This window comes from Haemaphysalis longicornis, unplaced genomic scaffold (genome assembly GCF_048455015.1).
Source record: "Haemaphysalis longicornis isolate Haplotype H1 unplaced genomic scaffold, Haemaphysalis longicornis Haplotype H1 scaffold_1, whole genome shotgun sequence".
NCBI classification, from domain to species: Eukaryota; Metazoa; Arthropoda; class Arachnida; order Ixodida; family Ixodidae; genus Haemaphysalis; species Haemaphysalis longicornis.
Window position 1 is genome coordinate 402,712,402 of NW_027526203.1, and position 27,261 is coordinate 402,739,662.

Here is a 27,261-nt window from a genome sequence, read left to right on the forward strand (position 1 = left end):
TTTGAGCCGCTCGGCCGCGCGCTGCACATCCCGCAAACTTTTGCTGGCGACTGTACGTGCTCACTCTACCAAATTTTGAGGCGATTCTTAAGTTATTCACTCACATATTTTAGAGTCTAATATGTATCAAGACATGTCGTCGCCGCGAACGCGCGGTGACAGGGTCGTTCTCTGTTCGCGTGATCTTTCTGCGTAGTGTGGAGGTGTAAAAGGCCCGCCTCAATTCTTCCATCAGCTTTTCCAGTCGCGAGCGGAGTGCAGGGTTTATAAAATGATAAAAAACGGCTCAAACGGAACGCACAAAGTCAGACGGCTCCGTCCCAAAGCGATCCTGCGGCGCAAAATGTCGCAGCAGACGACGCGCGCCACGGGATGTTCTTGCAGACCTCACCGAGTAGCCTCGGGCCTTCACGCTCGCGCGTTGCGAGGAGGTGGACGAAACGAGGGAGAATCGGGGCGCGGGGACGGAAATGGGATGTTTTGATTTGCAGTAACTCCACTAATACCCGTCGCTTTAACAAAATTCTTGAAGGAGGTGATTACTAGGGCATCGATTTACCTGAAAATGTATCGGTAAAACCTCTTTCAGGGCCCCTTTAAGACAAACAACACTTATACTTCCTATAGTGACATGCAAAATGCAAAAACGTTCCCTTAAGACGAATTTATGATAACACGAACAAATTTTCACGGTCCCTTGAAGTTCGTCGTAACGGGAGTTCGCTGTATATGCAAACCAACAGATAAAGCTGGCAAGCTTACACTGAGAAAGTCGTCAAGCACGCAAGAGAGAGAGAGAGAGAGGAATTTTATTGATATGAAAAAAACACAGAAAGGTCGGCCTGATGGTAGTATATCTGGTCAGCTATTCTGTATGTGGGAAGGGAAAGGGGAGGAAAGAGCGTGGATAGAGGACGAGAGAGATGACGATGGCGGAGAAATAAATAAATGGCTATGTATAGAAGATGCCTACACCGATATTGTGCATGTGTTAAAGTTAAGCCGGACGGGCCTCAACTACAATATCTCTGAGAGGCCGCTGCTGCGCAGAAATGTCAGCACAGCTTTAAATGCCTTGTGGGAACGCTTCGCGTCTGGCCAAGGTCCCAGCAGCACTTCCTCCGACACCCCACGACAGTCCAAACGGGCCAATGTTCTCGCTAATTGTTCTCGAGGATGCGCATAACGCACAATGCTTGCGTTTTAAATGCCCCAAAATTGATAATGTTTGCTGTGTATTTGTAGCACGACCCGCTCATTCAGAGAATACAAAAGCGCGGTGGCCAAGCGACCTCACGAAAGAGGCCTCCTTGCTCAGAACTGAGGGCCTCCGCTAAGGTGACCTGGGCGCCATCGTAGCCGTGGCCGTGGTCAAAGTGAAGCAAGGCCCAAAATCACGGCCGCGCTCCAACTGCGATTTCGGAAGCTTTCGAGCTAATTTGCGTAATTGGGCTTACTAGGGATTTAATAGCTTTATCCCGGCGAGCTAACGTGTTGTAATTTGTCTGATCGAATTTGCATTATAACGCGCTTCACAGCCTTTCGCAAAAAATGCGTGGGGCCGCAGAAACAGTTGCGGAAGCGGTGGCGTACCCCCATTTTTTTTAAACTCTGGCTGATAATTGTATCAGGTAGTGAATGATATATAAAAGCCTGGTACATTTTGCAGTTGCTTTGGCGGGGAAACTTTATTTAATTTGATTTAATTTGTAAGTACGTCGAGTATTAGAACGCGAGTTTACATTTTTCAAAGCCATACACAACTTCCATAAAAACCTGTGCTTTGAGAGCTACGAGGAAATCCTAAATTCGGTAACGGTTTCTTTTTTTTTAATTTCCACTACTAAATACTAAGGAGAAAACGTTAAACTTGGGATGCCATGGCTTTGCAGACCAGCGTGGCATAATCTTTATACGGAAACCTAACTACTACAATAATTGCATTGATTTTGTTTTTAACCTTTCTCTGGAGATTCACTAGCGTGAACGAATAAAAAACTTGAAGGCGAGTAGCACACCCACCACAAACAATAAGCATGCAACCCCTTAGTTCAGAGCTCCCTCATTTCACAATTTCTCTTTCTAAGAGGGCATAATTTGGACAAGGAAACAATAAGGTATTTTCCATTCATGCCCTTAACCAAGCGCACCACATACTCTGATTGAACAGAAAATAGTCTAGAACCACTTGCATCAACCCACTGAAAGACACACATGCAAACTCAACGCAATAAAGAAGCCTTGAACTCGACGACTTTACTGGTGAGGGACAAAAGAAAAAGTCTGTAAAGTGCGTATCCCGTCTCGTGGAACCCAATGTCAAGAAAATCCGAGGACCTCTAAGCCCTTCGTACGCTTTATGAATGAGAAAGCATTAACGTCCAATTGAACGCCGTTGAGTACTCAAGTTCCTTGGAGTTTTGCCTACAGGCTGCATTTTAGAGTTCCTCGAATAAATTGGCGCGTTTATTTCATACAGTTTCTTCATTAGCATGTTCGCTGCAGACCGGGATCACTAGGACGATTGTTCTAAGAACTCTATTGCCGCACACGGCTTCCTGGCTCGGTGGTGGTTGTTGCGCCGCTGTGTGAACCAGTGCGGAGCGTGCTGGGTCGTCGGACGCCGAAGAGCGGCGGGATGGAGTCACCAGTTTCCGCTTTCTATGTTGCTCTGCGCTTGCCCGGGCGTTTCCTGGTAGCGCATTCCTTTGTGTTTTAAATGCAGAGCATTTCTTTAACTCACATGTCACCCGGCGTTGGCGTGCCTCGGCGTCCGCAACAGCCGTTCCAGGTGCGCCCTCTCCCCCACTCCTCCTCTCCCGCATCACGCTAACCCCCTCGCTCTCAACAACAGGTCCGCACCCCTCCCCCTACACTATATAAAAAAATAATACTTACCGGCGCCTGGTTTCGATCCCACGACCCTGCGGGCGGAACGCAAGGTACATGGTGCTCTACCCATTGCGCCAAAAAGCCGACACAGAATGGAAGGCTACGAACGCGCCTTATATCCTTGACTCATTCAAACTACGTCAAGAAGCTGCTGATACAACGCATTCACTACCTGTGGGCGGAATGCCAGGTACATGGTGCTCTTCCCACTGCGCCACAAAACCGACACAGAATGAAAGGCTACGAACGCGCCTTATATCCTTGACTCATTCAAACTACGTCAAGAAGCTGCTGATACAACGCATTCACTACCACCAACTCCCCAAACACTAAACGTTAACGCAATACACCCAACCCTTATGCGACGCATTTACTCGAGTCCCCCTCGCGGGGAGATGGGCCCTTTTATTAATTAGAAGCCCACGCTACGGAAGGCTTCGCAGTCACGTGGGTTCATAGGCCGTTTCGCTGCCCGAGGCGCCGCCGACGCCGGCATTCTCGCTCACTCGGCATAATATTAATGCTTTCGCAATAATATCATGCCTATCTCTGATCCGAGCGTCCTGCTAGGTCAAAAGCTGTTGCCACCGAGGACACGCACTGAAAATCGCGGAATATAGAGGAGCTGGGCGCAAAAATTTCCATGTGCTCAACCCCCGGGGTCAAAATAAAATGACTTGTAACGCAATAAGCAAGAATACGCCGGGAGAAGCAAACGAAAAGCGCAGCGAACGTGAAAGCTTGACTATAGTTGGGACAATACCGCGAGTCTCACGCCAGTGAAAGCTGACGGGTCGGGGTGTGGCGCCTGGAGTTTAGCCGATGCATCATGCAAGAGCAGCTTTGCCGGCTATCGCTGTCAGAAGCCGCTGAATGGCGCTTTCATTTTATGCGCTGCTCGGACCGTTAAGAGATTGCGCGGCGCGCACGGGTAAACGGAATCACGGCGAAGGACGTAGACTTTACGGCGCAGAAATAACGCGAGACGGCAAAAAAATAAATAAATAAATAAATAAACGTCCTCAGCATGGTCCGCTTTTCCTTTTCCGCGAGCAGGGATAGCTACAAAACTGCGTAATAAAAGCCCCGTGTGACCCGACATGAAGACTCCGGGGCACTAAACGCGCTCGGATCCTTGACCTAGTGAGAAGATGCTCATTGATGCTCATTGACGCTCCTCCAACGGTTCCTCCACGCATGCTGCAGGACGAATCCAGAATTACTTTTTTTACTACGATAAACTGCTGATACAACGAAATGCCGCGAGCTTGTAGGAAAGCAAAGCTGCAATGTTTCAGCCCCAAAAATCGCTACGGACCCGCAACCTCATGCCTCCATGCGAGACACGGGCGCGGCCTCAACACGCACGCCGCAAGCATCGTGGCTTCAAAGGAAAGAGCGTCGCCGGGTTGCAAGTGGGGCTCTGGGCCTTTTTACGCCTAAAGCATAATACAAACTGGGGGTCTGTTAAAACTAGGATTTATTTCTGCTAAAACGTGTCGCATACGGATCCGTCCTAGAACCACCGGCTTTCTAAGGACGAAAACCTAGTCGACGCGTGGCATGCTCACCCACGAAAGTTCTTTTAAATGCTCAAGCACTTGTGGACTCCTCAAGGAAACCCGTCTGCTCGTCTGCAAACCGCTTAATGTGTCGCACTTTCAATGCATACGAAAGTGCTATTAACAAAAAGCGCTAGTGCCCTAATACTGTGATATCGACTCCTTATACTGGCCCGGAAAAAAATGCCTTCAAAGAAATGCATTTACGTGTCATAGCGAAGCCGATAAAGGGCTCAATGTACAGCGTTTTATAGGGAGGGATATGCAGGATTTTATCGAGGTATTTATATAGAAGGCCCGAAGACCTTTATATTTTCATACAAGTCCTCCTCTACTGCCACGAAGTAATGCCTTTTCAGCAAAGCATTTGTGTATAACAGCGAAGCCGACTTTACAGGGGCTCGTATATAGTGCTATTATAGGGTTACATGGAGGTATACATATGGTCTTATGAAGGTATCGATGAAATAGACCTCGGGCCATTTACTTTAGCATCAGCTTCCTTAGTGGCCCGCCAAAAATGTCTTGCAGGCGCTGAATGCGTGTACCAGCGCAACTTACTCTGAAGGGGCACTTGCATTGGAGGACGGCTTAAGAATTTATTGGACAATTTATACTTGGGAGTTTGTGTAAGTTTTTGTTTTGTTTCACAGACAAATGCGAAGCCCACATTTACGGAGAAAGGTATTTGCAGCGACTAATGTCTGGAAAACATCTGCGTTCCACCGCCAATGCTAAACGAGCACCCTTTTTTGAATTGCGATAAAAGGCATTTAAAACGCATGACCCTTGCTTGGAGCTGCTACGCGGACGTGCTAACCATGCGTTGCGTTCAGTGGGAAGCACGTGGTTGAAGAAAATAGCTGTAACTTTTGTTCTGCTGCACCTTATGTAAAACAAATAACTTCCCCTTTGACGCGTAAGGTACTCTATAAGCAAACAAATTTAGGGCTTAACAAAATCCTCGTGGTAATGGATTGCTGTCAGCGACCAAAAGCGATGCAACTCGCTTTAAAGTGGCTGCATTATTACCAGAGTTCTAGCTCATTTTCACAACCATACACAGACGCATCAAGAAAATAGGGGAGAAACGCAGTTTTCAAACTGCGATTAGGGAAACTTCTGACAAAACAAGCTCGACAAAACCTCGTAAAGCTATAGGCGGCCGAACGTGCTGCAATTTTCTAGTGTATTTGCGTTGGAACAAGATTTGCATTATATTTTCCCGACCATACGCTCCCGACTAAAGCCTATGAGCTCAGCACAGTCACAAGAAGAAAAAACAAAGCGACGCCGAAAAAACCCCGGAGTATTCACAAAGACGTGCTTCCCAATAAAAAAAAGGTGCGCCTGCTGCTTCCGAAATAATGGCTAGCTAGAGGATTACTCGCTGGTCGGGGTTTCTTTCCTGCAAAACGGTTAGGTGAAATATCTCGACGAGAAACACAGGTAAAAAATTGAATACTAGGAATAACAACAACAAAAAAGCATCTGTTACCATGTGCCCATTTGCACTCTCTGCAGTATGCTATAAGATGCACCCGTTTCAAGCATTATGCATGCGGCACTTCGGTATGTTGAATACGTACCTAGCCTTGAGCTCTCAGAAAAGCTTTCATTAATAATAGAAAAAAAAAAAAAAAACAGAGGCCCTGCCCTCAGAATAGCTGCCATAAATGCGGGAGCACTTTTATCTACTGCCTCCTGCCAAATTTCTTACGCCGTAATACCGCAATTCCCGAAAGAACTGTTTAATTTCAGGGCACAGGGTAAGGCAAAATTAAAAAAAAAAGGCTTTTTTTGCTTCGCGATTAGGGAAGTTCATTTCCTTATGCACATTTTTCATAATCGCACTTTTCTTAGAAAGTTGTATTTCTGGGTCAAAACAGTTCTTCCGTAAGCAAGTAGTAAGCGACTACTTTTAGAATGTGCTCTGGGTTTATTGTCATTTTCTCCGAGAAACTTCCAGCCCCAAATCAAAACACTTTTCTGGAGCCAGCTGTACTAAGGAATTGCTTGGCAACCATTGCATAGCTGATTTTTCGGCCAAGGCAATCCAGAGACGCTGTGGACGTTTTTTCCACATTTGAGCTTCGGAGCCACTCACCAAAAAATGTCTTTGTTGAGCTTCCCACTCTTAATATTGCAAACTTGGATGCTGTTCTTTCATTCAATGACGATGGCAACGCACGAGCAAGCATTTTCAAATCATTCAGATCAAACATTGGGTACAACACCACCATCAAGTGACTGAGAGAGGTTGACCACAAGCGAAGATACTTTGCGAACAGAGCTTCACTACAGTTCGCAAAACAGGCAAGGCAGGACTGACGACAGGCTGAAAAGCAAAAAAATGACTTCGACGGTGATTACGAAGCTGGTTCTTACTAAATGAATGACTCAAGTGGTGTTTGTGGCAAAACAGTATTGTTTTTAACCTCATTTCTTACTTTAAACTCAATTATCTCAAAACAGTGTTTCTTTTATTACATAAGTACAGTTATTTCCCATATCTTCCAGGATAACATCTGATTTTTTTTCCTGTCATCTACATAAGTTGGGAACTACTGCGCCAGAATTGAAAATATGCACGCAGAGGTTTTTTTGTTACACAATTTTCGATACGCAAATAAAGCCACAATTCAGGTACTGGTGGAGAAAAATTCTGGTATAGTTAAAAGAGCCTAAAATTTGAAAGAAAATGACGTATGCATTGTACAAATACCTTTAGTAGATGCCGAGAAAAAGGTTCCTCAAAATGCCCAAAAATGCATGGGAAGTGTACGGCTTACCCTATGCCGTTCATCGTTTTTACTCAACGAAGCCGGCAATTTGAGGCCTAATTTTCGCATACCAGTCAATGCATACGTTTGTCAAACCGGTAGCCAGTATACCTACAAGCCCCGCCAAGTTCTTGTTCGATACACAAGGGTGGCACTCACGTGGTAAAGGTATAGGTTCCGCTCGTAGCTTGAAAGGGCGCCATCTTGGATGATTGGCCGTTCGTCGCACTGCGCAGAGTCACCTGCGAAGAAGAAAAGAAAACTGCGCGTTAGGTTGTAATCCAACTGGCGAGCGCTGGGAAGCTGCCAAGTCATAACCAACGTGGACCCTCGAATCGGCAAAAAAAAAATTACAGAGCAAGAGCAAGTATTGTCAAGGGCAATAATAACTTACAAGACCAACCAGCAAGCAGAAAAACAAACAATAATCAAGCGCTTAGATAGCTCGTGCTGCATGAGAAAGCAATTCTCAAAACTCCACGCGCAACGTTCTAGAGCCGCCTTGCTTAGCAATCCTGCGTATAGAAAATGATAAACGGGACACAAGTAGGAAAACACCGCACTTTCCATTGGTCCCAATCTGTGACAGCTGCTGCTATCGTAAACTTCGACCAACGGAAACGTGCAATATGCCTGCTGGCGAGACACCTATCATTCTCTGCGAAGGCCTGCTAATTGAGCCCGTGCTGACCGTTCCTGTTCTTACGCACCAATGGTACGACACTAACTTGCGGTTTCGCGCATAAAGTGAAGCCCATTTCCGCACACTGTAGCAACCCCACTGTCCGCTGTAGCAACACCACCACTCAATTTACTCCTCACGCAGTTTTTCTCTTTTTTTAGCGACGCTGTTATTAGTGGTACGTTGGTCGCATTTTTTTGTGTCGTCACCGTCACCCCAGGCAGAATATGCTTAGCGGCAAAACTAACTTTTTTTTTTGTAAAAGCTTTGTAGCTCTCAATCTGCTGCTGATATCTTGGAAAAAAATCATGATGAAGTGTAGGAACTGAAAATGTCTATTCTCTATGTCAAAAAGCATTTCATACGCTCGAAAAGGTGTTTCAGCGGCCTTTTAACGCAGGCCGATCGCATTTCAGTCCCAGGCGTCTTCCGTGCTCAGTTCGTTGCCAGTTGCATGCGCGCTCAGTTCTTAGCGGTTTGCACAGTTTGTTTTACAGCAGCAGCTGCTCTCAATAGTTTATAGCGGGTGCATGTCTATCCGCACGGCGCGGGGAGCGTGTGGTCGTCGCCGAAGGCCAGTACTAATGATGCTTTCGAATATTCAGAGCTGTCACTGCATATCCTATTAATGCTTTCCCGCTACAAGGCCACACTTGCGGAGATGCAGCCTTTAAAAGCGGCCAGCCTCCCACCAGTACTGCCTCTGCTCTTATTGAGGATAGCGATGGTAGTATGAACGCCCACTTACACACAGCGCGTCGGGTTCTACAAGAACGTATTTCCACGGGAAAACGACACGGGCCGCGAAGATAATTCGCAGCGGGTTCCCAGAAAGTAAAACAGGTTGCTTCAAACGATTCGAACCAGTTTCGGAAAGGCAACGCAACGGGCCTTCCCACATATATTCAAAGCATAACGCAGCGGGTAAGGTACCGAGAAAGGTCGGGTAGGTTGCTAGGCACGGGTGGACAGTTGTCGCTGCCGCTGCGTTACTGCAACAGATTGCCGTGTTTCTGCGACAATTGTTCTGTGATATGTACCTCCTGCTCCCTCTTGTGCACTCTAAAATGGAGTTTCAAATAATTGGGAAAAGACAATACACTCGCGGCGTTGCCTGTTGTGTTGCTTCGTTTTCGAGCGTTACGCGTACTTAGTGAAAGGAGGGGAAACAATCACTCAGTGTGCTACCCTTACCACCGTCAGCTGCTGCTCAGTTGAAAGATGTTTCTAACAGATGAAACTCAGTTGAAACAAGTTTTGGACAGATGAAATATGAGTTTAGTATAATATTTTATTAGATGTGCTTTAAAATAATCATGTTTAGCTTAACAGTGAGCCATCTGCGAGGACATGTGCCACCGGTATATTGATAACGAATAATGACAGTGCCGACTTGCAACTTGAAGTTCCAAAGATGACGCCGTGATAAGGGAAGAGTGGTTTTTGTCCATTGCAAAGAATGTCCGTTTCACGCCTGTTAAAATGGCGACCTACTTCCGGTTGCGGGCCTCTGACAAGCACGTGCAATGTGAGTCTCCCGTTCGCGAACATAATCGAGTTTCGCCTGAGGTACCACTGACGCTGTAATATTATATATATATATAGATATATACGATAGAGAAGTGACATTGAAAAACATAACAATATTTATTCGAACGTTTCGACCGGAGGCCGGTCTTTTTCAAAGATCTTTGAAAAAGACCGGCCCTCGGTCGAAACGTTAGAATAAATATTGTTATGTTTTTCAATGTCACTTCTCTATCGTACAGTTAACCTTATAGCCAGGAACCTTTTCTCTTAACTATGTATATATATATATATATATATATATATATATATATATATATATATATATATATATATATATATATATATATATTAGAGGGAGCACACGAGAGCCATCCAGTTTTTGGCGCCGCGAGTCGTCGACAAAGGTCGCGACGACAATAACGGTTCTCATTTTTGCGCATGTACAGCGCCAGGTTACGGCAAAGAAGGTGCGTTTACAGAGCTCGCGAGAAAAATAGTCACGAAAACAAACCCACAGTGTGTTAGCAAACACAATAGCAACGACAGTGAACACCCCACAAAAAGGGTGGCTGGCTGCACTCAAGCGAACTTTCTGGTGAAAAGGCCTTGTACGCGACATACAGGAACAAAAAAAAAAAAAAAAAAGTCGACACCGTTCATTATTTTCCCGCGCACTATATCTAAAAAAAAAGAATAGAAGTTCGTTAAATATGCATTTTGTTTAGCATTGTTTCATTATTCGCTCACAACGCAAGACCGACGTTACGCGTCACTTAAGCGACGGACACCATCTGCAGCCGCTCGCACAATATCAGCCCAGTAACATTTTAGCTGGTACACAAGATACCCATAGTATTATTTACTTAATGATTGCGTTGTCATGAAAACTATGAAAAGTCATCGGTGTCTTGGGAAAATAGCGCTTTTTTATTTTTGCTTAAAACGAAAAGGGCGTTGACACCAAGGTTATGATTTTATTGTACATATGAGACACGTCTTAAAATGACAGAAGTTTTTTTGTAGGTGCAATATTTTTTCTCGGTTAGTTTTGTTTGCTCCATTTTTGTCACAAAGAGGAATTACGCCAAATACAATAAATGAACTACCGAACGAACAAAAGGAAGAGTAAATAAACAAATTTGTTAACCTATGAACGAGTGCATCAATCTGTCCATTAAACTATTTACCAAAATAGCACTTCAGTGAGTGGTCTACAGCAAAAGGAAAACAGTTGTTTGAAGCCATGGAGTAGAATATTTTAGTGCGAAAAGGACGCAAAATCAAACAACTGATCTTTTTTATTATAGCTAGGTCAGAATTAGTCAAATAAAAAAAACCAGGACTAACTGAAGAATCCGTAAAAGGGAAAACTAAAGAAACGTTAGACCGACCGCTCGCCCCCCAAAAGAGCCCTGCCGGCCATGAGAGCTGCGGGAAAGCGCAAAACTCGATACCAAGACAGCATAAACCCCGCGACGTTTGCTCTGCCGGGCGGTGAAAGGAAGAGTGGCCAAGACAGTCCCTTGGACGACGGCGCCTCCGCTCGTTAAGCCCATTAGCATGACCGGAGAGGGACAGCTCGAGTGCGCCTGCTAAACGACTCAATGCCGCGGGGGGATTCCCTGAGCCAGCCAGGCCCGCAGGGTGCGCAGCGCTCGCTGCCGGCAGCCATCCCCGAAACGACTGAGTCGACCGGCTGTGAAAACCGCGCAAATGGCCAGGCGATGTTTAAGAAGAGCACGAAGGCCTCACACGCGTTAGGCTCCGAGATTTTAACCAATGCGAGCGCCTCTTCCGCGGAATACTTTCCAGCCTCCCGTCCGTGGCGCTAAGCAGCGTCGCCACGGCGACCATAAAACCGCCCGTGTCGCTGGCTCCACTCGTCCCAACAATTCGTAATCGTTTAGTTCCGCACCTGCGCTGTAACCACATTTGGCAGATACCGCAGAGCAGCCTGTCTGAGTACCGCAATCACCCTCGCTGACTCGTCCAAGCATCACAGACTGATTGCGGTGCTCGGGGAACCCTTTTGCAGCAGCACGAGCGACTGAACACACTAGAATTTTATGCTCGTTTACCTCTCTTTTTTTTTCTTTTTTTTTTTTTTTTTTTTTTGCTCTGGCGTCGAACGCGCTCGCCGACAGTGTGCATGCACAATGCAGGAAAGCAACTATTTCAGTGGTGTTCCCATTGGTTATACTAAGAACGCTATGGTTAAGTTTATCATCATCATCATCACGTACGGCGACGGCCAGGGAAAGCAAGTGCAAATTACAGTCGAGTGCAGCGGAAGACATCGGATAAACAGCGACCGACGACGCTAACAAATTGCACACATTCTCTCTGCGCGCAAGGCACCAGTTTTGTAACCAAGGTCTGCACTAACACTCGCACCCACTGGAAGCCTATGGGAAAATGTATGAAAAACAGCGTCGAGGGCCTACCTGACCTGTCGCCAGCTGAGCCAGCCACCATGACCCTCTGCTGTTACACCAACGCAGTGCCGCGAGGCATACGGGCGGAAGATGTTCTCCTTTCTTGAACACATTTGTCATTCAGAAAAAAAGAACTGACAATTAAGATACTCCCTAACGCGAAATTTGAGCGCAGCTGTTTAGCTGTTCCGACTTTGCAAAATATATCGAGGCGAAGAATTTCAGACAGACATATGTATGGGCGCCGACGGTAGGCATCTGCGTCGACGGCGCGAACTGCTGTGTCTTCCCGGCGACGGCGCATAGCTGCTGCTTCGGCGGTGCGCAACTCTGGTTTGTGGCGTCGACGGCGCTAAGCCTTTGCTCGGGCATACCGCCCGAGCAGAGGCTCAACGGTATGCCCGAGCATTCCGCCCGAATGACGGCGCGCGCTACTGTGGCGTTACCTCGTAGTGAGTCGCCACCACGGAGCACGCATCACGCTGCACCCTCGGGCCTTCATCATCCCACTTTATCCATGCTCTCCTACTTCGCTTTCTTCATTGCTCTATCTGGAGTGTCCTCATCGTTCACAACAAAGGACGAGGACGAGGGCGATGGACGCCGCAGAACCACAGGAGTGGCTGCGTAAAAGCTGCATAAAAAAAAAAAACTGCAGGACGCCTAAATTTCCTCTTTAAAGGTGGAATGCGACAGCAGAGCAAGGGCGCCATCCGCTCTGGTAGACGGCACCGCATCCATCACACGCGTGTTCAGTAATGGCGTCCCGGTGCCGGTGGACGATGACGTCAGAATCGCAGGGCCACACAGCGAACTTCGCGACGGATGGCAACTCTGCGCTCCTACACGTGACTCGCATTCGTCATCAACCTGTCGACCAATCAAGATTTTCGCGTCATGGCTCGCGGTATTCTTTCGTTTCTTGCTCTACAACCACCTTAAGGCTGTCGCGATAATAAAGCCTTCTCTGCAGGGAACAGCGATTCACGTACAGTATGGAACGAAATATCTCCCCCTTCGCATGTCATTTCGCCTCTCAAGAAACCATTCGTAACTATACATCAAGAATGAAATATGTAAACGACATCTAAAGCAAATACACACAAAAAAATTCCCGCGCCTTCCCGCGAGGGGAACACGAGTAAATGCAGAGCATTGGGGCCTCAGTACTGATTGAAGGCAGTGTTGCTTCCATCGCTTCTTCCGTGATGCTGGAGCAGCAGACACGAGTAAACGTGGGCACTAGCGTCAACCAAGGAAGGTTGACGCTCGTGGAAGGAGCAACGCAGTGACTGAAACACGAGCGACCGCTAGCCGCTATATTTGCAGCGCGCGCAGTAGAGGGAGAGCAGTACGGGGGGGAGAGCGCGCATGCGCAAGCAGCGCGCGCCCTTCCACGCCCCACCGCGCTGCTATCACGTACCTGTTACGCCGAGACCGCGACGGAGCGAACGGGCTGACTACGACGCATGCGCGCGCCAGCTGCTGTTGAGAGAGAGGAGGGAAGGAGAGGCGCACCTGCTGCGGACGCGGAACTGTTGACACCGTCCGACGCAGGAACAGGCGAGGCTAAGAAATGATCTGCATTTAAAACTTGTAGACGTTGACAACTTGAAAAAGAGAAGGCTAGTTACGTTGTCAGCATGAGAACGAATTCTATAAAAAATGCTGAGGCGTTGTTTCAAAACGAGCAAGCTCAATGGTATCGCACTTCAAATAGGGAAACACGATGTTGGGTTACTCCTTTCGTTACTCCACCTTATCCCTGTAATCAAATGTTCGCATTTCTCCACGCCGTGTGCGGTACTCTTTTTTTTCGCTGGCCAGTAAAATATATTTACTACGGAGGTGTTGCGGTCCGCTTCATAACATCCTATTAAGCTCTCCCGAAATCGGCGCGCAAGGTAACGCCCTAATAATGCCACAGGTACACGAGAGCCTAGGCCTAGCGTGGGTCGCAAAGCCGGAAAAGAAAAATGGCGGGGAGGAGGGATTACTGCCAGGTAATTGTGATGCGTACGTGAAACACACATGCGCAGCACAAACCAATTAGAACAGCTCACATGGCTGAAACCGGTGGGAGATTACAGTTTGTCCGTGACGCCATACCACCCTCAATTCCAATCTAGTTATATTCCATCGACGCAAACTGCGACCTCATTCTTTAGAATGAAATGCGCACTGGAAGCCGCGACGTCCGTGACAACGTGGGAGAAGCAGATATATTTTCCAGTAATGAATGAATGAATGAATGAATGAATGAATGAATAACTCTCTTATCTCTTCCAGGTGCTGTACACTGCGGAGAGGGGGACCGACGGTGTCTCCAGTAGCGCCACACCAATTTATTCGAAGTGATTAACGGACGAAATGGCCGTGAGGTTAACCAGGTGTAGAGCCCGGTTTGGTATACCCTGCACTGGGGAAGTGGGGTTCAGGGGATAAACGAGAGGGCAGACGATGAGTCACTAACGTAGCAGACGTCACTAACGGTAACAAATAGTCCAACCATTCCCCTATGCATTCTTTGGCGTTGTAGACTGCCGGCATTTCTTGCTGTATTTCCTAACGAGCCCCTCATTTCTAAACCCTATTATCGTGCGAAAGCTTAGCGAGGGCCTCGGTTCTGGCAGCCTTGATGCCAAGGTAGCATAAGAGGGTTTCCCGCCAGTTGCCCGCTTATGACAGGCTGTAGACGTTCGCGTCACGCCCCGGGGGTTGAAAAGAAGGTCCCCTTCTCCCCGTGTACTCTGAGTGGCGCTGGCTACCACCCTCAAGCGTCAGATACAGTTGTAGTAAATATAAATAACCCAGAAAGCGAAGGAGAACACAGTCGCCCAGATAGCCGAGTTGGTAAGGCATTCGAGATCTAATCGAAAGGCGTGGGTTCGGTCCCCACTCTGGGCGCGTGTTTTTCTTTCTTTCTTTATCACGTAATTAATAAAATAATAATACTAATAATAATGTAACGTCACTAACGGTAACAAATAGTCCAACCATTCCCCTATGCATTCTTTGGCGTTGTAGACTGCCGGCATTTCTTGCTGTATATATATATATATATATATATATATATATATATATATATATATATATATATATATATATATATATATATACGCTCACCCCAAATGAAATAACAGAAATTGAACACGAAGGGGCAGCTACTAGAGAACAGTTATATGCAGAACGTGCGTTTTCTGAGCATGAGAGTTCCCTGTTTTCCCAAAATACAGCGGGCTTAAAAAGTTCAAAAGTGAAGAAGGGTGTAGTGAAGGGCTTGTTGGTACACTTTAGTATAAAAAACCGCGAGAATACGGTACTAAGCAAGAAGAGCACAACACAGGCAACCACGAACAACTGAGCGCGTTTTAATGCGGCACGAAAAATACATGAAAAGCGAAGAGAAAACGAATAAAAAACAAATAAAATTTGAGGTGAAATGTGATATCAAAAGATTTGTTAAGACGGCAACAACATTTTTATCCACCGCATGCCGATTTATCCACACCTAGTCGTTCGTGTTAGGTACGCGACCTCCTTATCAAGCAGTGAAACGGACGGTTCATTAATACGCATGCCCCCTTTCCTGTCGATTTGGAAATTTGTTCGTCAGTTGTTCGTCAGCGCCTGTGTTGCGCGTTTCTTGCTTAGTCCCGTCTTCTGCGCTGTTTTTCGATCCTAAGATTCAAATGTAAATTCGCGTCGCTCCTGACAACAATAGATGGCGAAACAAAAATTCCCTGTCACGGTCGAGGAAGTAAAAAAAAAACCTAGTGATGTCCTAAATTTGAGGAAGTCCCCAGGGCCTGACGGCCTTAGTGCTGCATTCTATAGAATAGTTAAGCACAATATATCCCATGTATTAACTGGCATGTTCAAAGAAGCTTCTACGTTACGGGGGTCGCCACCATTGTTTTTGTCTTACCGCACGATTTCAACTCCAAATATAGCGTACGTTCTCAAACTTCATCAGGCAACCGCGTACCGCCCTATAAGCTCAACAAATGTCGACTATTAAATGCTAGTGAAAATACGGACTAAAAGACTGCAGACTGTTATCAGCACCTTAGTAGGGCCTTATCAAACAAGTGGGATAAAAGGACGATCATTTGTCGCGAACACAGCAAAGCCTCTTGGTGTACTTGAGAGTTGCGACGTGATGCATACCGGCGTCGCAATATGGCAAGCCAACCTAAACAAAGCGTTCGATCTTGGGCCGTAGTTCGCCTCAAAGCCCGTAACCTTCGCGAGAACCGTTCTTCCAGATCAACAACACCGATGGCGGCGCGCCCAGCGTCCCTGCGGAGAAAAACTACGAGGATTTGCCACAGTAACTGCGGCTCTTTCTGGAGCGAGCGGTGACCTGGCATTATCGATAGTTGCTACCACGAGCCGGCGCAGCGTGACCACGACAAAGGAAAGCCCCTGCCAAAGTACGCGGCTGCCGCGGAAGAATGGGGCAGCATCATTTCGCATTCGTGTTCACCGCCCTGAAAAACTCGCACTGCCGGCCGCTTTCAATCGGCGCAGCCGGGCGTGCCCTTGAAGACGGCTTAGCCGCGCTACGGATGTGCTCGCAGGATAAGCTTAATTGCGAGACGCCAGCGGGGCAATCTACACCCGAAAACTTGCGCGGGTATCCCTTGACTCGCCCGGCGGGTAAAGTAAACGCATCATCCCGGAACAGCTCCAGCGAGACGCTGTCCGCATGCGCTCAGCTTGAACCGACTGCTCGAACGACAACCACATCCAAGAACTCAGCGCGCATCTCTTCATACCAGAGACGTTTCCCGCTGTAAATGATGCGATAAGGGATGCTCTGTCTTGTGAACTTCAGATTCGAAGCGGCACGCCGACAGTGGCCCCGGTGAGGATATGTTTTCGATAGCGCGGAAGTGGCGAAGAATGATACTACCCAGACAATTTGCACTGTTGAAATAGTTCTTGACAGTTGAATAGTTGACTACCGGCAGCTATATCGCCAATGATACGATAGTCGATATTGGCAGTTTTTAAGTGACAGTTCGACAGCGTACGCGCGCGCGCATGAGACAGTAAGTGTGTTTAAATTTCCCGCCAGCACAAAGCGCATGATATCGGTACCAGCATGACGACGTGAAATACAAGGGTGAAAATGTCGCCCGGAAAGCCTTTCATGCTGAACAAGAATAGAATTATGGGCTCACGTCGGCGCTCAAAGCAGGCTAGTTGTTTTAGTAGAGAGTTTTAGCTGACCGTTTTCGACGGTCCGTTCCGGTATCGGCGGCGTGCTCAGCGCAACCGGAGCCAATGCCGTTCGCGGCTTTGCGCGCCACGCATTGCCATCAGCGCGGAGCGGAGCGTGAAAAAAAATTGGGCCCATCTCCCAACGAGGGGGGACTCGAGTAAATGCGTCGCGTAGGGGGGTGGGTGTATTGCGTTAACGTTAGTGTTTGGGGGGTGGTGGTGGGGTGGTAGTGAATGTGTTAACTATTATTGCTTATTACTATTAATTATTATTTCATTCATATATTAATTACTACTTTCGTGATTTTGCGACTCGAGTCCCCCCTCGTGGAGAGATGGGCCCAATTTTTCTTTTTTTTTGTGACGCAAGAAGTGAAGGCAAGGAGTAGGTTGTTGTAAGTCGTTATTTATTTATTTTTTTTGCTGTTGTCGTTGTATTGGACGCTGAGAACGACGGCTTTGTGGTCGCTAAAGTGTACTGTTAAGGGGTCTTTAAGCAGTGGTCGTGCGTTGCAGCAACTGGTGAAGACGAGATCGATGCAACTGCTGCCGTGTATCAGCAGCTTCTTGACGTAGTTTGAATGAGTCAAGGATATAAGGCGCGTTCGTAGCCTTTGATTCTGTGTCGCTTTTGTGGCGCAGTGGGAAGAGCACCATGTACCTCGCGTTCCGCCCAACAGGGTCGTGGGATCGAAACCAGGCGCCGGATAGTATTTTTTTTATATAGTGTGAATGAGTCAAGGATATAAGGCGCGTTCGTAGCCTTTGATTCTGTGTCGCTTTTGTGGCGCAGTGGGAAGAGCACCATGTACCTCGCGTTCCGCCCACAGGGTCGTGGGATCGAAACCAGGCGCCGATAACTATTTTTTTTTATAGAGTAGGGGGAGGGGTGCGGACAGACAACAACGCTGCACCTGTTGTTGAGAGCGAGGAGGGTACGGGGGAGAGACGCGCACCTGCGCCTCGCCGCGACGCGCATGCGCAGTGAGCGTGTGGACGCCGCCGCCGACGGTCGAGGGACATCGTGCGACTAAGAAACGCTCCGCGTTTAAAACGGTCAGCTAAAACTCGCTAGAAACGCCTGACAACGGCGCTACCGCCGTTATCAGCCGGTTGCGCAGCTTGTGAAAGAGGCATCGGTGGTGGCGAGAGGAATAACAGTTGCGAAAGAGGTGTCAGCGGTGGCGAGGAGGAGCGCCGCAGCGGCGCCGAGTAAATCTGCTTCACCGGAATGAAAACTGGGGCGGGGGGTTGACATATACTGCTTCGCAGTAAAATGGAGATGGGTTCTGTTACAGTCATCCCAAAGCTAATGAGACTAAGCAAGGCTGGGCGCTCCCATAAATAAGTTACGGCAATCAGAACACAAAGTGAAGCACGCCGAAGCGGCGACTGACGCCCATAAAGCCCTGGACTGAAGGCCCCACCCGGACTAGGCTGCTTTTTCTCTTTTTACTCAAACGTTTATACCCCCCCCAACAACAATCCGCACCGTTTTCTCGCAAGCCAATTGCGCTTAACTGCACCAGCTTTCGACGGCAGATGCCCTACGTGTTTACGAACAGCCGTGTGCACACAAGTCTCCCATAACTATTTTACAAACAGCCGAGCGAAAACAACCTTCTTTTTCTCCGAAGCGAGCGCAAAAAGATCGTATTTTACGAGCGTGAAGAATGACTTCAATTCCCTTTTTGCAAAAGGAACAGACCAGATATAAAATATGGCCCCGGTAGGCCATCAGTCGGCACGATGGCCCGGCGGGCGCTTTATGACGGCCATCAGCAAGCTCGTAACATCCACGCCGACGTGGCCGTCGACGGACCGGGAGGCCGGCATCGGCCGCGTAACGCGACCGCCTGGCGTCTTCTCGTGCCCCGTACAGGTGCACAATAAATAAGGCCCAACACGAACGCCCGTACTAGACGTATTCCCAATTCCAACAAAATAACTGCAAAAAAGGCAGGTAAGCGATTCTGTGTGTACTGAAAGAAGGGGAAATTTTCTTCTCCCTCTGTGCAAAGAAAATTGCTGCCTTGCCGATTGCTGCGCCCATTGCTGCATTACGGACATTAGTGGCGGTACTAGCGCGGCCGTATACCGCCGACAACGCAAATGGTGCGTATACAAGGCAGGGAAGCCTGCTGCGGGAAACGTCGCGCAAATACGGACCATCGAACTCGGCGCGGAATAACAGCAGCGATTGCCGTTGCGTACAAGCAGGAGGTCCTTCTGCGTGTGCGCATTACGGGGGAGGGGGGCACCCCCCACCACCCTTTCCGCGGGAATTTTGCGGTTCATTGGGAGGGGGTGGAATGATCGAGGCCATTGACGCTACCTATCATCAGTCACCACCGATTACCCTTTTTCTTACGCGTGCGATGCCCGAGCTTACACGCCTTCGACATCATGCTCTTACCACGACCACCAGGTATTTTGTAGCGGCTTTTGAAAAAAAAAAGCAAGGAAACAGCCAGAAGTTTGCTTGGAATACACCCACCGCGCGTCAAAGTTCTTATTTTTAACTCGCATGCTAAAAAAATTACACCATCTTCCCGTGGGGAACCCTGATGAGGATGCGAAGCATCATGGGGGTTCCGTGTGGTTCCATTGTGTTGCCGTTATGTTGAGTGATCTGGTGTTTAGTAGCGCCAGAGGAAATTCCGCGTCCGGATCCACACCGGTGGCAAAGGCACGCAAGTACTGTTGTGTGACAGTGAGTAGGCGGTGGTTCTCGAGGCGCCGAAACTCGTCAATCATGTTCTTGTCGATGTTGTCGTCTCTGTGGTAGAATCGGTAGTCTCCGTCAGCGTTGGTGCACCGGCTGAGAGCAACGTACACGCCCTCCTCTTCGCAGCTTTGCCTTCTTCTTCAGCGGTTCCCCTACGGGAAGATGACGACGGTGATTGAACGCGAAGCTATCTCGTGATGGATTTTTTTGGTTGGCCAATCCCTAGGGGCATCCTGCCACAATCATCATCAGAGGCGCTGCGGACGGGGCACGGACAAGTGACCTCCCCCGAGCAAGAGATGCTCCGCATCTAAAATAACATGCCAAATAGCATTTTTATCCACACTCGCATGTAACTCACCCCCCCCCCCCCCTACTCTTTTCTACGCAAGCCACCCTGTTATCCCTGCCCGAATAAAGATCTCGATTTATAGAATTTTGAATAGATTTTCAGGTTATTTTTACTTCTCTTCCTGGTCTCCCTCCCACCTTCAAAATTAAATTTGCAGTCCAAATTAAAGTGCAAATTAAATTTGCACTATGCCTCGTATGCATAGTGCAAAGATCAATTCTCGCTGTACGACCCGTCTTAAGCCGACTACAGTCGCAAAACTCGCTCAGCGGCGGCTCGTATGGTACCATGACCGAATACCCGCAAACGTATGATTTGCTGCGCCGAGCGAAAAATGACTAGACGGCCCACCATGGCGCGGAGCGGTGATGCGTGCGTAGTAAAGAGACATACTTTTCGGCATAATTTCGATCAAGTGCCATACTAGAGAAAATTTGGCAACCATTCAGGGTAGGACGCTTCGCGATGTCCATATATCAGCAATAGAACCGTACACAGCAAATTATGTATACAAATACCTAACTAGTGGAGGATGGTGGTGGTAAAAAAAATCTTCCTTTCAAAAGCCAACGAACTTCGCGCCCAATAGCTCAAAGACCTCCAAAAAGAGCACTTTGCAGCCAAGGTGTAGTTTTGACGCATACAAAACGCCAAATCTGACTTCCTTCTCTATATTGGAGCAATATTTCGCACAATATTGTGCGGAGCTTCCTACCCACGGTCGCACGGCCCAATCACGTTAGCGCTTTTGAATGGAATGCAAGGGGAACAAAGTCGGTTTATTTCAGCATTGAACGGCCAAATATAAGGCGCCAATGATGCAGCAAGCGCCAGCTGCCATGTGAATACAACGACGAGTTTCCACTGGACTACCTGCCGACCCGCAACGCGGCGCGCTGCAGGAATGTCCACGAAAGAAACCCGGGTCGCTTCGATTTCACCGGATAACCCACCAAATCATCTGCCAGCGTCCACAGACAGATCCATCATGATCATATGGGCACCCGCCCACTCCGCCGTCCCGGGCAACGAAACCGCACACCTGTTGGCCCGGCCCCCGAGCAGAAGAGGCCAACCCCGATGATCACGTATCACGAGATAACACAGCACGTATCACCTACCCAGCACCGCATAAACACCCAACGAAAGAAGAGGAACGGCAGCTCCGTGCACTCCAGACAAATACTTTTCCCCATCCCACTAAATGCCATATATTGCACCCCACCGTATTTTCCCCGCTATACCGCTTCTGCGAAGCCCCCGGGACGCTCTTTCATATGGTACGGGGCTGCGCGCACGCCCCACTGCATTCGCGAAATCCCTCCATTTCTTCTCACGAGCTTTGGGAGAGAGCTCTGACTAGCGCCTGCTTGTGTTGAGGCTCTTGAGGCTGGGAAAGCTCAAGGGGTCTTGGACTGAGGACTCCTCCCCAGTGGTTTTCGCAATAAGCACGTGTACTCTCTCTCTCTCTCTCTCTCTCTCTCTCTCTCTCTCTCTCTCTCTCTCTCTCTCTCTCTCTCTCTCTCTCTCTCTCTCTAACTAATAGAGATGAGAGAGTTTTAGTATAGCGGAAAGCACCACTTCAGCGCGCCCATAGCGTTAGTGGGCACGCTAACCGTCGCGTAACGAGGCGCTATCCGTTTGCGATTGCGGCGCGCAAACGTTAACGCCACAGCTAAAACGCTATACTATTTAGCATAGCGTGTACTACGCTACGGCGGCGGGTAGCGGGGCCCGACTGGGCAGGTGCCCATTCGTTCCGGCAGGGTGGATTAGTTCCGCGGGCCTGCCTTCGCCATGCCCGCGCATTCACTCCGCTGAGGGGCCACCTCCCCGCGCTCCCTGCGCGCGCCTGCGCAGTTGGGTCCCGGTAGGTAACCCGCCGCCGCAGCGTGGTCCTCCGGTTGCCGCAACGCTAAAACTTATTAGCCTTCGTATGCGCTTCCCAGCAGGTGCGGCCGAATCGCGCTGCCCGCAAGATGCGAAAAAGGCGCGTGGAAAAGACAAATGTCAGCCAACAAGCACCTGGCTACCAGAAAGCAGAGGAAATGTCCGCCAAAAACGTGATGCGGTGCGCGGAGAGAAATAAATCCCGCGAACATCTAATAGATGTTCCACGTTAATACGGGTTGTACAGTAATCTCTAAAAGTGCAGGCGCGCTTTGGTTTCCTCGCATGATGGCGAGAGAGGGAGAGAAAACTTTATTCTTTAAACAGCCCTAGTCCGGGCCGTCGTGCCACAGTCTCTTCATTAGGAGACGGCTGGTCCGTAGAACTCCCAGAGGTCCGCACTAACACGAAGGCAGTGGGCCGCCAGAAGTTCTTGCGTCGATTTGACATCTACGCCAGGACCCGGGTTCAACCAGTCCTCCCAGGAAGCGATGCGGGAACGCAGGTGTGGTGGTATACGTCTGGCGGATGGCACTCCCAGTAAAGGTGTCGTACTGATGGGTAGGAAGGGCAGTTGGGTGTAGGGCAAGTGGGACGCGAGAGGATGCCATGCATGAGTGGATACGGGATGGAGTGATAAGAGATGAGGTCTGTGCTTTAAGTGCTCGAAAGAGAGATATCGTGCAGCTGTGCAGACAGTTGTGATTGTCTAAGGACTAGTAGGTCCAAATTAGGGTTTCACAAGCCGAAGCGACACTTGAGCTATGTGGACGCCGTACTGAAAAGCTTGAAGCGAAGTGATGCATACGCGCGATGGTGTACTCGACTCCCTATACGTTAGAATGCATATATATGCTGCCGCAGTGCGCATTTCTAGAAATTCTGCTGCCAGCGGTGCATTCTGGGCCATGCACCCAGCAATCAATGAATCAATAAATCAATTTCTTTCAGCGGAAGCACTACAAAGGTCGACTACGAGCAATCTGAGACCGTACCTTAAATCCTGTGCGCGTAAACGCATACATGCTTATATAAAGTAGACAACAGCACCGCAGCGGTGTATTAGGCAACGGCTAAGCACAGATGCATGCTTCTTCGCACGCTGTTACGAGATTGGCGCAGGTAGTTTAAACATTTTTTTTCACTGCTCAGTCCCGCTACGGTGCTTGGATACAAAAGCAGCTTCTGCAAAAACGATGTCATACCCACATCCGCGCCAGCGGTTCGTAAGGCCTCCGGACATTCCTGAAGACAGGTAATTTTAGGACCGGTAGTCTCTCCGTATACTGGGGATTGACTTCTGTTTGGGCATCACGTGGGAAGAAAACTCTATACACAACAAGTTCACAGCAATGAACAATCTAGTCCCATGACTGGTAGCACGAACTCTTCGAGGAGCAATCTTTCGACTGCAGCAAATGGTGAAGAACAAAAGCGTGCTCACGCTGTGCTGATTTGCCTCATTTTTGCAGCGCATGCGGGAAGTGACATTCTGTATAGGATTGGATGACGGCTCAGCCTATTTTCTTAACATCTGCAGGTTCACTCGAAAGCCGACCTTTCGAATTTGTCACTTGGGCGAGCTTTCTGAACACGCACCGGGTACACTAACGGAATACCGCGCTCACACATTAAGTCCAGAAGTTTCGCCGTTTGTTCAGCGAAATCCGTCCTTTTCAAATCTTAGGTTAGCAAGAGGCCGGTTTTGTGCGCCTTGAGTTTCTGAAACAGTACATTCAATACTCGTGTGGGCAAAGCCCCACAAAGGCGTTTCCAGACAACACACTAAAGCAATTTCAGGTTTCGCACACGCACACAGGAAAAAAATATTCGAGGGTTGTAATCATTTTGGCTTTCCGACACCAGCCTCTCAGGCTTTAAAACGTGGCTCCGAAAATTGCCTGTCAGCGCCAGTCTTTTGAATAAGACTGGGAGTAATTGCGGCTCGTGGTGTGCTCGGTCCATGTCGTGGCCGTGAGGTAATAGACTCGGCAATTCCAATGTCTTTATCCGCTGCTTTCAACTCCGCCGTAAGTACGGCTGTCACGTGACTAACATTCGGGGAATTACGTCGGCCAGAAGGTGCGCTAAAAGTAATTATCAAGCTCCGTATTGCGGCTGCCGCGAGCACCTCTACAGATGTTTTCGTTGCCGCGGTTCACAATAAAGTAGATTTGATTCATTGATTATGTGGTTTAACGCGCCGAAACTCCACAGGTTATGAGACGCGCCGTAGTGGCGGGCTGCGGATTAATTTTGGGGATCTTTAACGTGCGCCGACATCTCACACACACGGGCGTGTGTGCTTTCGCCTCCATCAGAAAAGCGGCCGCCACGGTCGGAAATCGAACCCGCGTTCTTGGGCTCAGCAGCTCAACGCCTTAGCCACTGAGCCACCGCGGCGGGTGCAATAAAGTAGAGTTCTAATACTCGTAATCGTTAATTTCAACTCATAGGGCATTTTTTTCGGATTGCAAGCCAATTACTAATGTTTCGCGGCCTAGAACGAGTAACACAAAAGTGCGACAAGTATAGGGCACGTTTAAACTCCCGTCCTCAATTTCGGTAAGCTGTTGTATAATTAAATCTCAGGAGTGATGTATATAACCCCCTGTGTGATGTACGCCAAATCTCCAGCGTAAAATCATGCCGTAGTACCTGGGTGAACTCACCGGCTATTGGTCATCTAACGAGCCCTGTTATACCTTTTTAGGCGAAGTGTTTATTCACGGTACATTACGATCACCCAATTTCCCAAATCAAAAAGGATGCTTTTCCTCGATAACAATGATACCAATTAAATCGCAAGCTAACAAATAACGGAGATATAAAGAAAAAAATGAAGTAGTGGCAGCTCGCAAGCCGCTTTCCGTCGATTTCTCTATGACGTCACAGAATCTTGTCTACGCGTTTGGCGGCCGCAGACTTAAGCCACCCCAAAATAAACATGACCGGGCGACTGCAACGGGGCATCTGGTTTCGTTTGATCGTATCACTTGATAGCTAACGTGCAGTTAACACACTGACGCATACGTTTTTTTTTGCTCGCCCATATTACGTCACTCCTGCCACTATTACGTCACTGTGGCGCGAAATTTGAAAGTGTTTTCATATTTCTTGCGTTCTTTCGGTTAATAAACGTATTCCGTGGCAGTAATGAAGCTGGGTGGGTTACCAAAGGATAGTTCTTTAAAGCTAAACAAGGCTGTAATTTGTCTTCATGGCCCCTTTAACTTTAAGCACATCCCTGTCGAAGTAACAAACACAGCCAAACACGTTTCAGTGAGGCACGGTTGATACATACCAACGTTAAATACCGCAAATAAAACCTTTAGCCCATTTGAAGCATAACACAAGTACATAATCGATGTTAACACTGTTCACTTAATTAAAATAAACATCGGATTAGTTGTTAAGAAAACGAATCAAAATAACAGCATGTATAGTTAGTTAAGGTACTGCATCGAAAAGAGGCGAGATAACAGCACAAAACAAAAATGGCAGCAGCGGAAGGATACCCAAAAAGAAAAGAACTACCATTCCTTCCTAAAAAAAAAGTTGATAGAAGCGCGAAAGCTTTCCGACATCAAAAGTGCGTCAAAAAAGCGTGAAAGCCTTCGCTAAGAGTGCGTCCAACCTTCTCCGAGAGTGCTTCCAATCGATCGTCAAGACTTCGTAGACCCAAATCGCAAGAACGAACCCATGCGACGATTTTTCGCGCACTAAGTAGACGCATCTGCGAACAATCTACACGTATGCCGACACGTCTATTGCCTTGTGTAGAACCGTTCCTTTTTCGCGATTTTCAAGTCACCATTTTCACACAATGGAAGCCAGGTTTCACGCACGCGCCGTGCGTAAAGAGATCTCATCAGAGCTTTCAGGTCGACCAACCTCTCTATGAGGAAGTCCATTGGTTTTTGACAGAACCATATCGGTCCCACTAAGAAAGCTTTCGCTATAACACAAAAGAGCGGTGTCGCCCCGCCGAGGGGTCGCGCAGTATGTTTGGCAAAGTGGCCCGGCGCTTCCCTGACAAACTACGCCGCAGAGCTGCACACTGTCCACAGTGGTCAACTTTGATCGACACACCTCCGTGCTTCCCCCCGATCTTCGTCAACACAATCAAGCTGGCTTAATTTTAATCAATTCGAGACGTTCTGTGGCTGCTAATCCTGCTATACACACACACACACACACACACACACACACACACACACACACACACACACACACACACACACACACACACACACACACACACACACACACACGTATGTATGTATGTATGTATGTATGTATGTATGTATGTATGTATGTATGTATGTATGTATGTATGTATGTATGTATGTATGTATGTATGTATGTATGTATGTATGTATGTATACACGCACGCGCACACGCACACACAAGCACACGGGAACGCGCGCGCACGCACGCTAACACTCACTCTCACACACCCACTCACACTAACTCTCACTCAGTCGGCAAGTCAGCGAAAGAAGGCTTGCTATTTAAAACAACAAACGAAAACGAATTCTCCCAGTAATTGTTTTCATGCAGCATCTCCAGCAGCAGTTTGTATACGACTCCATTGAACTCTCGACATCAAAAGCACCACCCTGTTAAGTGTTCACAAATCCATCCTCGGAGTTCTAGATTGCGGACATCAGGTATACACGCCGACACCATAGAAAAGAAAGCCAGCGCCGCCGCGTTTCCGCGGACAGAAAAGCACTTGGCGGATCCGCCGGTTTATGCCTCCCTTGGCTCTACTGACCCGCAATCAATCTGTAGTGTATTCAACTTGTAGTGCGCACTGCTCGTGCGCCTATTAATCTCCTGAAGGCGAGGACCCGGTTCTCCCCATCTTGCCTTCTCAGCACTGCAGCGGGACGACGCGTATCAGAACTGTCGACCGCTACCGACGGCGAAAAGCTGAACACGCCAACATTTTAAAGCTCCATTTCCCCCTCCCCCTGTCTTTTTGCTTTACAGCTTTTCATTCTAGTCAAGACTGTATTTTTTTTTTCGCGGCCAAGAGGCTGCTGCCGTTTGAGCGCCCTTTCCTCTTAGATCCCCGCTTTTTTATTTTCCCTTCTCGGGTGTACGCGAGTCGTTGATTGATCACTTCACCGTTGGGGCCATAGTGCTGGCCCCATGAAAATTATTGGAAGG

General features: G+C 48.2%; 1 protein-coding gene and 1 non-coding gene across 6 annotated transcripts in view; one reads left to right on the forward strand and one right to left on the reverse strand.

The window, feature by feature from the left end:
- The window catches only part of Kcc (solute carrier family 12 member kcc), a 407,686-nt gene that overhangs the window by 130,653 nt on the left and 249,772 nt on the right, over positions 1-27,261 (reverse strand). For all 5 annotated transcript variants that reach the window (XM_077686853.1, XM_077686851.1, XM_077686852.1 and 2 more), the window contains one exon: positions 7,397-7,479. In XM_077686853.1, coding sequence (XP_077542979.1) covers positions 7,397-7,479 — 83 coding nt within the window. The remainder of the gene's footprint in view (positions 1-7,396; positions 7,480-27,261) is intronic.
- On the forward strand, positions 14,720-14,791 carry Trnar-ucu (transfer RNA arginine (anticodon UCU)). The gene has a single exon. It is a non-coding gene; the product is annotated as a tRNA-Arg (tRNA).